Genomic DNA, 16,114 nt, shown 5'->3' with positions numbered 1-16,114 from the left:
GAGATGTTACTTGTATGTTTTTATTATTAAACATGTTTGGAAACCAATATTTCTTCAGAAGACAGTACAAAATTTCGTGGGGTTTTGCTGCCATTTTTACAGTCCTAATAGTGTTTCAAACATTGCCCAACCCAATCAAATTAACTTTTTAACAAAATACATTGTATGTTGAACTGACAAAAGTTTAAAATGTGCAAAGAGTAATTCAACCTCCTGCTGAAATGTTGTTTTTGTTGACCTCCAGTGGTTTAACTCCTCACCTTGCTGCAGTGATCCACAGGTGCACTCCAGGGCATCACTGCTGGGTAAGCTAACAGGTGAAACCGGACACATACCCAGGTCAAATAGACTTGAAACTTTCCCCCACAGATAGCAGTGAGTCACTGCTTTTCAGCATGGTGTTAAATTACCCTTTAATTAAAGACAAATAAATTCCCAATCCACCTTTGATTGTAATATAATTCAGAATAAGTGTTTGCTGACAACAAACACATGACATTTCAGCACAGACACCTGTAACCACAGTGTCACGCTGTTATGCATCCCCAACCAGAACAAAGAGCGAAAGAACGAGAACACAGAGTGAGATGAAGTGAGTCAAGTGGGAGAAGTGGATCACGTTTTCACCACCGTCAAATACAGAGTTACCATTCTTGTCAGTGACGGTAATGATGGTGGGTTGCGACGGAGATGACTGGAAGGTATTTTTGGGTGGCGATGTTGGACACGTAAAGTTCAAGTCGCTGTCAACTCCTGATGAATTGAACTTGACAAAGCCTGGTTTGCTGCTGCCAGTGACGTTGCTGATCCAGTCCTCATACTTTGACACACGGGTGTAAACTCCTGGACTCATCGGCTTGGCGCACTTCAAACCAAAACTCACGATTCCACTCTGGACCCAGAGAAGAAAATTTTTGGTCACCAGTGGCGCCCCCGAGTCTCCCTGTGGAAAGACATCAATGATAGTTGTTGAGATAAAGTGGAGTTAAAACACAGCAGACCACCGATCGGTCAGAAAGAATTGGAGCAAGCAGAATATTCTCAGCAGTCTTTTGTATTGCTGCCTGCAGTCTTTTCTCAATAATAAACAGCCACATACTGAAAGAAGGAACATAAAACATTCAATGTCTGCCATTGTTCCTTGTTGTTTTATGAATAGTGTAGTTCAGTGATGGTGAAGGTGAGCAGAGCAGACAAAAAGGTTAGCAATGAGTTTTCAATCTGGCAGTAAATGTACAGAACTGGTTCAGCGTATCAGTTCATAAATGCTGTATACTGAACTGAATCAAAGCAAAGTCTAGATAAGGCTTACTTATTTGTCTGACTGGAGTTATGAGAACGCTTCATCCGTGTTCAATCCATGTCTATCAATGTTTAACCTAGCTTAGCACAAAAGCCGGAAGCAACGGGAAACAGTTCCCCTTCATCAAAATGGGGGAAAAAAGCCTTTCAGCAACTCCTGAATGGTCTTCTTCACATTCTGCACCTTGTTTGCTAGCAAGCTAATCACCAACAAATCCAAGAGTCAGCTGCTTTTTGTTCAGTATTATGAAAGTGTGTGTAGCCAGCATTTTAAGGTGTCTTTGGCAACCAATTCAGTGGATATAAAAATTACCCTGTACATGACCTCAAAGTACATATTCCCAGGACAGTATTCTGCAGCTTACCTTACTCTCTCTCACTCCCCTGTAAAGTACATTTTCCCCCCAGGAGTCAACAAGGCATTACATAACAAATACACAAAAGTGTTGGTCACCTGACAGGCATCCTTTCCTCCAGCTCTGAGTCCAGCACAGATCATGTTCTCTGTGAGGCCATGATGAGTGCATTTGCACTCATTGTTTCCCACGATTGGTAAGCTCACCTCCTGAAGGATGTTGGAAAGGGTACCTAATTGGAAATATTTGGTTAGGTTTGTTGGTTTGCATGTTTCTTTGTCAGCAGGATTACGAAAAAAAAACAACTACTGCCCAGTTTTCATGAAAAGCAGGGGAAGGGTGCAGCATGGGCTTAAGAAAGCTTGGAGTGGATCTGAATCACAGGGCAGATACACAAATAATTTTTCACTTTCATTAAGATTTCAAGATATGTCAGTTTTTGTGGCAAAATGAACTGAAGTTGTTGCAAACGATACCTACATTCAATCATATTTTTACCTATATCTAAAAAACATTACTATTTTTATGGTTTTGCTTGTAACCTATCATCCCAAGTGTTCCCCAGTTTAATATGACGTGTGACTGGTGCTACTGCAGCTACAGCCAGCAGCCTCTGGTGAAGAAGTCAAGCGTTGTATATTTGGTGGAGTTAGCATTTCATTGCTGAGATGCCAACAAAACATTCAAAAGTATGGAAATGAAATTGGTCTCAATATCCCTTTTTAAGGTTACTGGTATTGGAACTGGTATCATCATTCAAGAACTGACTGCACACTTGCTGCCTAATATATCAAACCAATTGACAGATGCCATTTTCATGAGATGATCAATGTTATTCACTTCACCTGTCAGTGGTTTTAATGTTGGGGCTGATTGGTGTATAAATGCAGTATTTCTGCTTTGAATTTGCGGATCATACAAGACAGGACCATTGGCTTTGGTGGAGCTGATCTACACTCTCCAAGTTTCCCTCTAGTTACTTATTATGTAGCAATTATGTGATAAAAAGCAAACCGCAGTGTTTCTCTGTGAACTTACCATTTGCTGTAGCACCCCAGCCAGTGACCCAGCTGCTGGTCCCGGCGTGGAAAGTGCTGCCTGCTGAGGCTAAGCAGACCGGGAATATGTAGTCGGTGAAATTCACGGGGGCCGACAGCTTCAGAAGACATATGTCGTTGTTGTTGTTCAGGAAGTCGTACGAGGGATGGATTACAGCCTGATCGATTCTCCTTAACACTTCATTGGGGTCTGGACCCGACTGGCTGTGGCGGCCCAGATAAACCTTTATGTTCCTGTGGTCACTTTTGAAAGATAAAGAATAAACAAGTACATTTTTTTGCTCTTCCAAAAAAGTGACCGTTCCAGTTGTTTTTATTGGTATGCTTGTGTGCTTACTGAATTCAAAAAACAACTGCATGTATTTTGTACTTTTTTCTCACTTGGAGATAAAAAAAAAAAAAAAAAGTTGCAAAGCATCACTCTGGTGCACTCCTACAACACTACATGTCAAGTTCATTTCTTTGTTCTTTACTCATCCAGACACATAGGCAGAGTTCCTTTCACTTCTTCACATTCACATGAAGTTTATAAAAGAAAACCTGCCAAAGCGACCCCTCACCCTGATATGCAGTGAGCAGCTGTCATCACCCACTGGTTGGTAATTAGGGACCCTGCACAGCGGGCACTTCCAGTCATGCCTATTTCATTGAAGTCTAAATGGACTTGCCAGGGCCAACTTCCTGGAGATGCATTTTCACCTCCCACAATTCTGGTGTTACGTTTAGCCAGGCCACAATCTGACAGGAAAGAAGAGTTAGATGGAGAACAAGCAACCGAACCTCATAAAAACAAACTATGACCAACTCTGTTGTGCTGTGGTGAAGATATGGTTAAGTTTATGCCACTAAAACAACTTCATTAACGGATTAAACAGAAATTTTAAGATTAATCGACTAGAGAAAACTGTTCGCACAATTTATTCTACTGATTTATTTATATATTGAGTGTATAAAAGCCATTCGAAGCCTTTAATAATATTTGTAAATAACCACATATTGTTTTTAATGCCACTGGAAGGTTGGCATTTTGCATTGTGCATTATGAATGTAACACATTAATAAACAGGACTAGTGTCATTCATAAGCATGTTAATGTTGGTAATGTAATTATTTTACCATAATGCTACAGTGGACAGACTGCTAAAACTGCAAAATAGTGTCTTAGACAGTGACATATGTCAGAAATACATCACCTGGAGATTCAATAAGGTACTTGTATTGTTATGATGTTTCTTTAATTTCTTCTTTGTAATGATGCCGATTGTTGACCAGCAAAGACAGAGCATGTTTGTTCACCCGACTGCCCTGACGATTTGGGCTCCTAATAGCTCATCTGTGGTGTGGTTTTCTTATTTTATGCACTTAAGCTGTCAGCCAGAATTTGTATTTGTAGCAGAGCAGAGCCAGTTGATAATTAAAACTCTTGACGATCTTTTGAATGGCTCTTGGAAATAAACTAAGCTATAAGATCTGGCTCCTGTCAAACAGCCATAATATCCATCACTAGTTTCCTAGTTGGAATGTCTGACTTGAATGTTGATCTGGATGGTAACTGGTCCTTTTAAGTAACTCCCACATGATGTGAACGCAGCAGAAGAACTTTGTGTTATTTCCTCCTTCAGAGACGACTGTCATTGTTTGAATGACTGCAAGAGTTTGCTTGTCAGGAAAACGTACACACAAGTCAAACTTGCTTCTGTGGACATTCCCAATAAAGCCCAGTGAGATAGGAATTTTGCTCTGCAAATATAAAAATAGACGTGTTTGGCATTTTTATATTTTTAGAAAATAAACTTTGTTTGGAGTTTGTCAGTGTTATGACCAAGCTGTGTCCCGAGTGGCCAAACATGGTCAACTGGTTGGAAGTCAACGTCACCATCACATTTGCTTTCTTGCAAAAAGGCAGATTCATGAAGAGACTGCATGTTCTGAGGGTTATGGTGACAGATGACAGACAGCAGCACTATTTTGGTGCTGAAGTGCTTAAGGCCAGTATTATCTGTTGTGTACTGTCCATGTTCTATATGCAGGTGACAGGAGATGGAGTTCGAAACTTGAAGAACTTGTGAAGTTGGATGCTTACTTGGCAGCTGTGTCTGACATCCTGAAAGTTAGAAAACAGAGAGAAATACATTAATCAGACCTCCTCAGGGTGTGGCAGGTGATAAGAAAGTAAAGACACAGAATGTGTGAAGGTTTAACTGTGGCCTAAAAAGCCAAAGCTGAAATGTTTTACTTACTTTTGTCAAAAACTCTTTTTAAACTTGACACTAATAGTCCTATCAGTTAATGTTAGATTCTGTATTTTTCAAATGACGACTGTAACAATCTGTACTCTCACCAAACTCCCACTCAGATCTACCTTTGCTTGACGTCATATTTTTACTCTTGACATCTTTACCTTTGCATGTCTGGTCAAATAACTCACTGCTTGCGGTTCTCACGTGCACATTTTCACCCCCATTTACAGCAAGTATTGTAATGCCACGGGTATCTGGATACAATATCCAGATGTTGTATGGATTTACATCTACTTAAGATCTGACCACAATGCAAGCGAGACTATAACAACAGTTTTTTTGTTATAACACAAAACATGTCATGTTAAACATGATAAATTATATTGTTATAGCAACACTGAAATATATAAGTTATGATGTTCTAACAATATGTTATCACATTTTATTACATGGCTTAATAAGCAATTTTTCTAAAGTCATCACCCAGTCGGGGTTTATTTTGCAGTAATGACCTGGACATTGTACATTATCCCTTACATAATGTGAAAACTTTCATGTTATAACAAGATAAACAGAATATTTCTATGACAAGGACAGTTTCTTGTTAAAATGTGATAAGTTTCTCTTAATAACAGGAAAACCTCTTGTTAAAACATTAAACTTTTCTCATTATAATGTGATACTGATCTGTTTTTTCTTTTCCTAGTGTGGCAGCAATATGCTGCCGTCGATGTTCCACTTGCAGATAAAAGAAAAGAATAACTTAAATAAATGTAGCAGTATTATTGCTGTACTTGTCGAAGGAGAAATGCATCCTGTGTTCCTGCAGCCTGCCTGCCTCAACAGGATTACATTATTGTATTATTGTACATTACAGCCATATGGCTCCAACTCACTATTTGGACTGCTGTATTCATTTTTAGTGTGTGCAGTGGCTGCATATTGCTCCTTAAACTATTCTGTTTAATTCAGCATAAAGTAGAGAAATAGAAAAAAATGGAATCCAAATTAAAAGTTTGAATATGGTACAAAAATGATATCCCAAATGAAACCATGTGAAAAGCAACTGATTAAAATCATATATTTGAACTTTTCTTGAGCTTTTGCAATATAAAATCATCAGTCTATTTGCTTTCTTTTTTAATCAATTAAATATTTTCTCTGTAATTTGAAATTCAAGATCAGCCTACGGTTTCTCCTATTTTGCACCAGTCATGAGGATTGCTCTGAGGCTTTTTTCCCTTTATGCAGCAAACTGTGAAAAAGCTTTTCGATACAGAAAAGATGTTCATCACTTTGAAGAACATTGCTGAACTGCAGAGTGAGTGGTTGGTGTGATGTATTCGGGACCAGATGGACAAGTGTTGAAGAAGCCTTTAAAAAGCTACTTTTGTACTTTTACTTGAGCAGTTTTTCAACCAGAGTTCCCTCACATTGACTTAAGTACAGGAGCATGACAGTTTCCTACTTCTTGCACCTTTAATATGACTAAATAAGAAAAAATTATAATATTATAAAGAAAAATGTCTTACCTTTGGATGAGAGAATGATCATCACAGTTAAAGCCCACAGAAACTGGTAGAGAGCCATATCAACTGTGAGCCCTTCACTTTGTCTTTAACTTTAAATACCTTATTCTTTACACTGAGCTCCGCCCACAGTGACATACCTTTGAACCATTAGTTCTTCCTACCTCTCTACATCACATAACTCATGCTTTAAGAGGCCCTTGAAAAGAAAAAAAAGCATCAAGTCAAACATGTTTGTCTTGTGTCGATCTGTGCAAAGAGACGCTGCTTTACTGCTGGATTTCTTCTTTTAAAAGCTGCACAGTGTCTCTATAATGAAAGGACTGGATCAGGGAAATGAAAATGCTCCATGGAGCTGTTCTGAAGTGTTTGCTCTGGTGTTATGAACTGGCCTTGGATTTACTGCTGTAGATTTTGAATAATAATAAAAGAAAAACATATTCACATCATTTTTGACATCACATTGTGTATGGCTGTTTTGTCTGAGTTTACAGCCGCTGAGGGCACAGTTATGGTCTCATTTTAATTATGTTAATATGTTGTTGTAGGCACACTGACTACACAAGTCACTGCTAATGTGGTGTCTAGTAATAATGCTTTTCAACAGGACATTTAATGCTTCAAAGTCTTACTTAAATAAAACATTTTCCTTCATTTTACTCCAGATTAGACTGTTGGAGAGAATGAAACATTACTTTCTGAGATAAAAGCTGTAAATTAAACTTAATTTAAATGTATCTTATGAGCTCTTTGAGGCTAGTCACACAGAGTACATGTTTAGCAGTGAGATTTGAATTATGTGTATGCTGCTGACGCATATTTTCTGTATAACCCAGGTTTGGACAATTCAAAGTCCACCTCCAGTCATGTTTGAAACAATATAAAATGCTCTGCAAGAAGTAATAAATTGTCTAATATGTTTTTTCTTTTTCAAAATAAATTCAAATACCTTGTTAAACTGGCTTACATATAGCTCTTACCTTCATTTAGTATTCAAGGGTTCATGAATATGCAAATAGTCCCCAGTTCCCAATCAGCCAGAGCAGGTGACACCTCTGCGGGTGCAGGGCTTTATAATATCTTATAACTGAGAAAGAAAAGCTACTCAGTGATGCTCTCTGATTTCCCAAAGAGACCAAAAAATCATAAGAAAGTCTTTAAAACCACCAGACTAGAAAATGTCGTGTTTAAACCTATGACAAGGATTTTAAAAACGCGGTTCATATTACCTGCTTGTAATGTGTCACCCTGCATCCATGTGAACAGGTAGATGATGTCACCTGTTACCTGTGTCTGCCAAGCTTCTGATCTTTCTGTCCCTGCACATTAAAGAGACAGGTAAACTCACCTGCATGGATCTTCTGAACGCATTTCAAATACACCTATTAAAATCTCAAGACATGTCTGGCTCTCTCTCATGCGACATGACGCACTAAAATCAATGTTTTATTCAGTGTGAAAAGCAGCGGTTGCTGGCAGCATATTTCTCATGCCACGATGGCTCTGGAGAACAAGGCTAGAGAGGAGTTCGCAACATGTTTATTGTGTTTACACTGTTGATATTTTTATGAAAGGGTTTTACATGATGTGCCATGTGCCTCATAAATTATATGAAAGAACAAAGATGACACAATTTCTCATATTCATATGAGTTTCAAGCAGTTACTTCACAAGCCATGTGATCCTGATATGATTAACGTACAGAGGTGCAGAGGTGTGGACTTGAACTCAAGTCAGACTTGAGTCACACATTTAAAAACTTAAGACTCAACTTGACAAATCAAAAAAGATTTGCAGTCTAAAATGCAAGATTTCACAGTAGCTTTTCTAAAAGCTTAAAGCACACAGAAACTGTTGCAATGTTTTAGGCATTTTTTGCTATGAAATTGCAGGAGCAAGGGAATATTGCAAAAAAAAACAAAAAAACAAAACAAAAGTTGCAATATTTTTTTTGTTTTGTTTTGTTTGTGTTGTTTTCTGGTGAGAATAAAACTATATTCTGAGTGTTCTACATAACCTCATCAAAAAGCTCAGGTTAACAAGGGTTCACAGACAAAATTTGCTTTATTTGTAAATGAAGAAGTGCACCCAGGACGCATTTTACGAAAAAAAGCTAAATTGTTTTGGAGCTCAAACTCAATCAAAGCAGCAAGTATAAAATTATAAAATATGTGCACAGAAAATTGATAAATGCAAGAAAAAATGATAAATATGTTCTTTTTAGTATCCATGATAAAATAAAAAGATTTTTTAAAAAGTAAACAGTAAATGTATGATGTTTGCACAGGAAACTGCTATGATCGGTGGATGTTGCAGGGATTGGACAAAAGTGCAATTGAACTAATAAAGTTGTAGGGAACTGGACTTGCCATCACTTGGATTCATTCTCATCAGCAGTAGCCAGCAGCTCTTTGGCGTCTTATGCCATCAAGTAATCTGCTGTCATGATGACAAATGAATACATGAGGAGGAATTTGTTTGTTGACACCCAGAAGTGACCTCATTACTAAAGTAGGAATATAATGATAGTGTTCAGAATCAGCTCTCCAATCCTCCCACCCCTGCCATTTTCAGAGGTGCATTACGTACAATTATGATGCACTAAAATTTGGCAGCAGGTAGTGAGTCCTCAGTCCTCTGGTAGCGAGCAAGTTACCAAAGTCAGCTGTAATTCCCCCTGAACACTTGCAGTACAAGCTAAGAAATGACAGTGAGAAATGGGACAGAGATGGCTATTTTGTGAAGGTGCTCCTTTGACCTGTCTGGCCCAAGAATTGCAAATATTTATGAAGGAATGAGGACGGCGGCAGTTACGCCCATCAAACATGACATTTACAGCTCCATTTCTGTGCAGACGAACAGCAAGAAATGCAACTATGCACCAGCAAAAAGGTCAACACATTATTATGCATGGCACACCCAGGTTCTCACAAATTTTAATTACTATAGTTGGCAGAGTGGCACAAACATAAAATTACACAACTATATACATGTTTGGGCTGTCTGTTTATTATGTACATTTATTCAATTATGGAAAAAAAATCCAACAAGGCAGAATAAACTATTTTTTTTAACCTTTAACTGGCATACAGACATCTTTAGCTGTGTGATGCAACTTTCCAGAGCACAAAAATAGAACATGGCCTGTTTTTTCATTTCAATTTTTCAATTTTCCACAACTGACCATTCCTAACTCCCACCCCTTTTTATTCTGTGCTCCAATAACAGTTGAGCAAACTTGGAACTCAGTAGAACCTCAGTACAAATCCTCTAGTTGAAGAGGGAACCACTTACGTGCCACACACTGTTGCACGTAACACCCCCTCCCATAAGATCAAACTACAAGTTTGAACAATACTACATACGTGCCACAGTGTCTGTGTGGTGCTGTGCTCTCCTGTGTCCAGGTTCTGCCCCGCCCCCCCTTGCAGGTTGCAGTGATTGGCATCAGGTGAAGCTGCTCTGCAATCAGGACCTGGTGCTTAAAAGCCTGGAGAGTGCAGCCATTCAGGGCCAGTGGGCCATTCGTTCAGGGCCAGTGGGCTATTCGGCAGATGGAGGTCTGCATTTGGTTGTCTTTGTCTTTGTCCATGTGTCTTTGTCAGCCGTCTTGGCTAGCATGGACATGTATGTATTTGTTATTTGATTTAGTAGCTTAAGTTAACCTTTCTGTTATTTAATGTTTTAACTTCATTTTATACAATTTGTTAATAAAAGAACCTTTGTTTACATCATTTTGTCTCAGTTTTCCTTCCTTCCTTTTTCTCCCAGTTAAATTTATTTAACGTTGCACCCCTCATCCCCTAGCCCAACTTGGGGTCGTAACATAATGTTCTGATACAGAGCAACACACTAGCTAATCAGCTAGCTAATAATAGATGTAGATTAGCTAGCTAGTTAGAACTGTTACTGGAGCAAAGAGCAAAAAGGAGTGGGACTTAGGAAGGCTCAATTAAAAGGTCTGTCCTAAATATACTCACTAATTATGTGTAAATCTTGTGCCAAAAACTATGTACTGTTGGACAGGGCCAAAACAAGTGGTCGTCATTTGCTTCCTGGGAGCCACAACAACCCCTGAATGATGCGACTTTTAAAGAGGTGTTATAAAATAAGCACTCTTTCCATGAACATTAGCTTCATATATTCTACTGAAATTCACAATATTTTGAGCTGATTTCCTCTTGAATGCTTGTTGCTTTTTCCCATTTTTGTCTTGGCAGAACACATTAATATTCCGCCTGAATTCCTACTTTCTTATCCAAAAAAAAAATAGCAGCAGGTAATGTATGTATTTAATCTGCATCTTAGCTGAATGAGCTGATTGTTGACATCATGCCAGATCCACTGATTAACTCTTACATAAGAAGCACCAGGGTCTTGCCAAATAATAACAGGGACTTGTAAACACTTGTGTGCATCAAACTGGTTAGTCATGATTCATTTCTTTGCACAGTTGGTTGGTTTATACTTTGCAAATTGCTTACAGTCTAAACCATTACCACCAATCATCCAGAAGTAATGGTTACTGGAGCAATGACTACATGCGTAATTTTCTTTTTCAGTCTGGCAAAAGTAGCACCTGGGGCACCACATTTTTTTACTGCAGAGCTATGACATGCAGAGTACAAGTGCAGTAAAATTTAGGTAAAACCTCAGGTAGGTACCCCTTCACATTATTTACCATCACATACCTTTTGAAGTCAAAATCAAAGGCTGAAGATGACATTAAAAATGGAAGATAAGGAAGAATAAAGTGTCCTAGAGTGCTCAGGATGGACAGAGATAAGTAAAGACAAGGAGAAGAGGTGAAGTATGGAGTTTGAAGGTAAGGATAGATTGACAGGTGGAGGCTGTGATTGGTGAGGTTGATATGCAGCAACCAGACTGGTTGTAATGGTACTGATTAACTGATGCAATCACATGAAACCTTGTCATCCCTCTCAATCAAACGGACAGAGACAGAGGGGGAATATTGATAGGAGGTGAGCAATGAATAGGACAGGTCTCCCCTGTTGGATGCAATGTGAAGTAGAACTTCCTCTTAGGATCGTGTTGTCTCAGTTGGACTCACAGTGACAGAGACAAAGGTCAGTTAGATCCACCCATAGACTCAGATCATCTTAATAAATGCAGCTGGATGTTGACTGGTGACGCACGTCTTTTCATGTCTTGATGAAATGCGACGAGTCATCCTGGCTTAATGGCGGCCAAGTCTGACTCAAGAATTGTAATCACCAAGGTTTCATGCAGCCTATTTTTCTGAGTGAACACACACGGCTGTGGAAAAAATTGGTTCATTAATGAGACTGTTTGAAAATCCCTTTGATGCACTTATTTAATTGGTTGAGCTGACTTTAGAATGATGCCTGCCCATTGCTCTGATGGCCCATTATTCCAAAACCCCAGTAGTCTGAAAAATGCCCCGCTGCACAGAAAGCCGATTTGTTTGACAGCCTGTCATTCCAAAAACAAATGCCCATTGCCACAAAGGGGTGACAAGGGTTTGCACCAACTATGGTACAACTCTCATGATTTTATTCTGACTTTGGACATTTGTCTGCAACAATAAAATCACTTGACAATTTATTTGGTGTAATGCCTGAAAGATAAACTCTTAAGGGCAAAACCCCCACTGATTCAGCACCATGGACAGGGCCATCAGTCCCTGAACTCACAATTGCAGGGATAGTATGTATTTCCAGAGCAGTGCCCCTTCAGAGGAATTTATTATTGGGACAACAGGCCATTTGGCTTTTGGTCCAGTGAGACATATTTCGGCCCATTTGTTCAACAGTCCATTGTCATGAAAACAAACACCAATTGCCTCGAAGGGGTGATGAAGGGATATTTCATAACAATGACACACTAACTGTACATTATCCCACTTATTTCATGGCTACTTACTTGAAAAAATAGCAGTAATTTGACACTAAATATTGTTCCTCCATAGTCTACGATCAAAACTGTGTCCATAGCATCAGTATGCTCTTTAATGGCAACAGTAATCGACCAATCAGAATCGAGTATTTAACAAAGCTGTGTATTAAGCTGCGTTCAAATGGAATTCGTAAACTTGCAATTACGACACTAACTCCCAGTCCAGAAAACTTCCAGTTCACGAGGTTGTGAACATGACATGAGGGTAGCGTACAAAGGAGCTCGTCTCATAAACACAGTAAACACAAGCTCATCTGAACACACCAATAATGATCATTATAGATACATGTTACACAGCTGCACTAAATTTATCTTTTCATAATTAATCCTATCTGAGAGATTAAATGACACAGAAGACAAAAGCACAACTGAAACTGCAGTTGTCAGTATTTGAATTTCAGAGATGAGCTTCCTTTACAAATTATTACAAATTAATGCTTTTCTAAAGATTTGTTACGGTTAATTTTCATCTCAAAGTGACAAAGACCTCAAGCCGAGCATCGTAATTATTTTCTGCAATTCCGATTGAGTTACACAATTCCCTAAAACCTTTTGGGAAAGTGTTCATCATACTACCATCGTCACAACCAAGTTTTTAACACATACATTTCCTAGTTCTTGAATAGTCTGTAGCTTCGGCAGACATCAGGCTCTGCGGTGCTGATGAATCACATCCACTGTCAATTTCCATATTTCTCTCCCTCGACATTCACCCAGAACGGCATCGTCCTGATTGACTAATTTTTCAAATGCAAATGCTCTCTGCACTGTTGTGTAAATGAGGAAATCATGGATGATTTTTGCAGTGACAACTTGATTTGTGCAATTGAAAAACTTTAATTGCTCTTTCTTTAGAGGTTCTGAGCCACAACGAGTACAGAACTGACCAAGCAATGCAAAAGAGCTGATGTGCGAACAGATGTGGGAAATTACATCACGCAATTAAGACTAAACAAAGAACACAAGGGCAAGACAACAACATATTTTAGGGAAAAAGTTAAATCGTTGTCTTGTGGGTCTCGTGGCTAACTGGTCGATTTCAGATGAATACGCAACTTAACTCTTGACCTGATTAACCGAATGCTAACTCTGTCTGCATGTCAAACCTGAAAATGAAATGAAGGTCAGAGCCGGTGTTCACTGTGTTGTGACTTTTTGGCCGGTTTTGTCTTGTTACACCTCAGTACATCTCGTCACACATTTAACGTCATTTTCACCTTGTTGCGCCATTTATGTTGTTTTAATCTTACTCAGTTTTCGGTTGTACGTCATTTTCATCTTATGCTGTTTTTGTCTTGTTGTTTTTGCTGTGTTGACGTCTTTTTACCTTGTTTTCTTGTCTTGTTACATCTTGTTATCTTTTTACGCTGTTTTTGTCATGTTCTGTCTTTTTATGTTGTGGTTGCCGTTGTTTTTTAACTTCATTTTTGTCTTGTTGACCCTCTGCTGCATTTTCTCCTGTTGTCAAGTTGTTAGTTTTCTATTATTTGATGTCTCTCAGTGCTTTCTTGAAATGACTGATACCTGGTCACGCTGTCTCTTGCTGTCGCCATTGAAGTGAGGTCACAGTAACCCAGACACTGAATATTCTCACATCTACTTTTTTTAACAATATCACTTGAGATTTAAAGTCAAATTTACATGAAAGTCACTGGAAGGAATGCTGAAATTATGCAACACTGCAGTTCTTTCCTCTTCAAACGGCAGACTCTTGAAAATAATCTCTTCTGAAACGTATTCTCTGCTGAGATCACTTCTCCGACCTGTGACACATCATATCTGCTCTCAGCTCCTGTGCGAGTTATTGCGGAGGAGAATGCACAGCTGCGGCTCCTGGCTCATTTATCTCAGCTTGTACATTTGTCTGGTCAATATATTGACAACCCCTTTACATGTGCAAACAGCAGCCCCACTGATAATCCCCAGGCTAACACTCGTTTTCAAAGCGCAGTGTTGACTCTGAGTGTGTGAATGAGTGAATGAGAGGAAGAGAGGGCATGTGTGTGTGTTTCATCACTTGGCATCTGATTGCTTTTTCTTTTTAGAAATGAAAATTTATGCATCAAGAACTGACAGGCAGAATCTGCTCTGTGTGTGTGTGTGTGTGTGTGTGTGTGTGTGTGTGTGTGTGTGTGTGTGATGCGACATGTTTGTGAGTCAGAGAGAAAGCTGCACAATTTGAAGCAGGTGCTCTTCAAAATGATCCGAGCCACATGAAGACAGTTCAAAGACCTCCATCTATAGGCTGTTTACCTCACAGGACCTCTGCTGGTCATCTGAATAACAGATGTAGGACAACATCACCAATGTGCATGGATGGAAATAGTACTGACAACCTGCGCTCAGGTACAAGTACTGTTACATTACATGTTACTCAGAGTATTAGTTACTTTATAACACATCATCAATAGCAGACATTCAATCAAAAAGGTCTCTGTTCCTCCAAATCTTCAGTCTAAGTTACTCCCAGCTGCTTATGTCCAGCTCAGTGGGGTTGCAAATTTTGTGCATTTATTTTTTCTCTTTTTTTTTCTGTTATTTTTTGTCATTTTTAAATTTCCTTCTTCAATAAATGACCCTGCCGGACAAAACAGTGTCAAATGAGGTGCAATCACTGCTACAAAAATGCAGATGAGAGGTTTAAATATTAATTCAAACTGTACTTAGTATGCAATTATTATTATTAGTATATAATTATTTTAAAAGTAACTACATAGATTTTATAATGTAATGAATACTTACAGGTTTTCTCAAATGCTAAAACACTAAACCTAATTCTCTGAACCGAATGTTCAGAGCCTTAAACTCATTTATCAAATCATTCACTCTGTTGGCAAAACTCTGAACTCATTCTGACTCACTAAACACTTTTTTTTTTGCTATGACACATTTTGCACTGTGATGCTCTTCAGCTGCAAAAACAGGTGACAGAAGCTGAACACGATTACAACCATCAGTCATCATTTACAAACAGTGACTCGTCTTTTTAACATTGTTTTTGTTGTGTTACGTCTTTTTGCATCATCTTGTCTTTCGGTGGTAACCCCCCTGACAGCCCCAGATAGAAAACAACAGCCTGATGAGCCCTGCAGACAGTTCAGGCTATTACAGTTTTTTACGACTGCTTGCACAATAAAATTAAAAATAACGCACAGTTAGTCAAGTTAGTTCAAGGAGCAAGGCCTCAGAGAAAATCTGCATGACTGTAAACACATTTTCAGCCTCGTACTTTTTGCAAAACACTAAACACTGTGTTTTTCAAATCACTAAACACATCTCTACATTAGACACAGAAATCTAATATCAACACTGCCTTCAAAATACCACACAATTCAAACAATGGACCAAACACAGACATCAGGCATACAGACACTTAGCTGCTTAATTGTAAAACTCACAAATCAGCCATGAGAACAAGATAATGCTGTACAACTGAGCACATTAGTGTCTAACTGTTCTGCTACCTCTGTGTGTGGTTGGGTGAATTGTGTGTAATGTTTTGACAAAATGAGCCCAAAGTTGATCTGTAACAATTGTCAGTAAAGATTTGTTTGAAAGCTTAAGAGGCAGGTAGAAGTTTATTTGCTACCAATAATGCTAAAAAACCAGACAGCGACGTGTCGCCTTGATTATGAGCCTCATCCTGTGTGCAGAAACTACTAAAAAGAATAAGAGAAGCCAGCGTATATGGA

The 16,114-nt window shown here is 38.7% G+C and overlaps 1 protein-coding gene across 1 annotated transcript; it reads right to left on the bottom strand.

Moving 5' to 3' along the window:
* Positions 1-499: 499 nt before the first annotated feature.
* Positions 500-6,605, bottom strand: LOC146305965 (chymotrypsin-like protease CTRL-1). Its single transcript, XM_084712267.1, has 6 exons — positions 6,489-6,605; positions 4,800-4,820; positions 3,277-3,454; positions 2,697-2,959; positions 1,757-1,890; positions 500-943 (listed from the first exon to the last, which is right to left on the bottom strand). Exons 1-6 carry the CDS (start codon positions 6,544-6,546, stop codon positions 536-538), a joined length of 1,062 nt encoding a protein of 353 aa, XP_084568393.1. The 5' UTR covers positions 6,547-6,605; the 3' UTR covers positions 500-535.
* Between the last annotated feature and the right edge of the window lie 9,509 nt (positions 6,606-16,114).

The sequence above is a fragment of the Lutjanus erythropterus genome, chromosome 23, assembly GCF_056507025.1.
Source record: "Lutjanus erythropterus isolate fLutEry1 chromosome 23, fLutEry1.hap2, whole genome shotgun sequence".
NCBI lineage: Eukaryota > Metazoa > Chordata > Actinopteri > Lutjaniformes > Lutjanidae > Lutjanus > Lutjanus erythropterus.
This window is presented reverse-complemented; position numbering and strand designations above follow the sequence as displayed.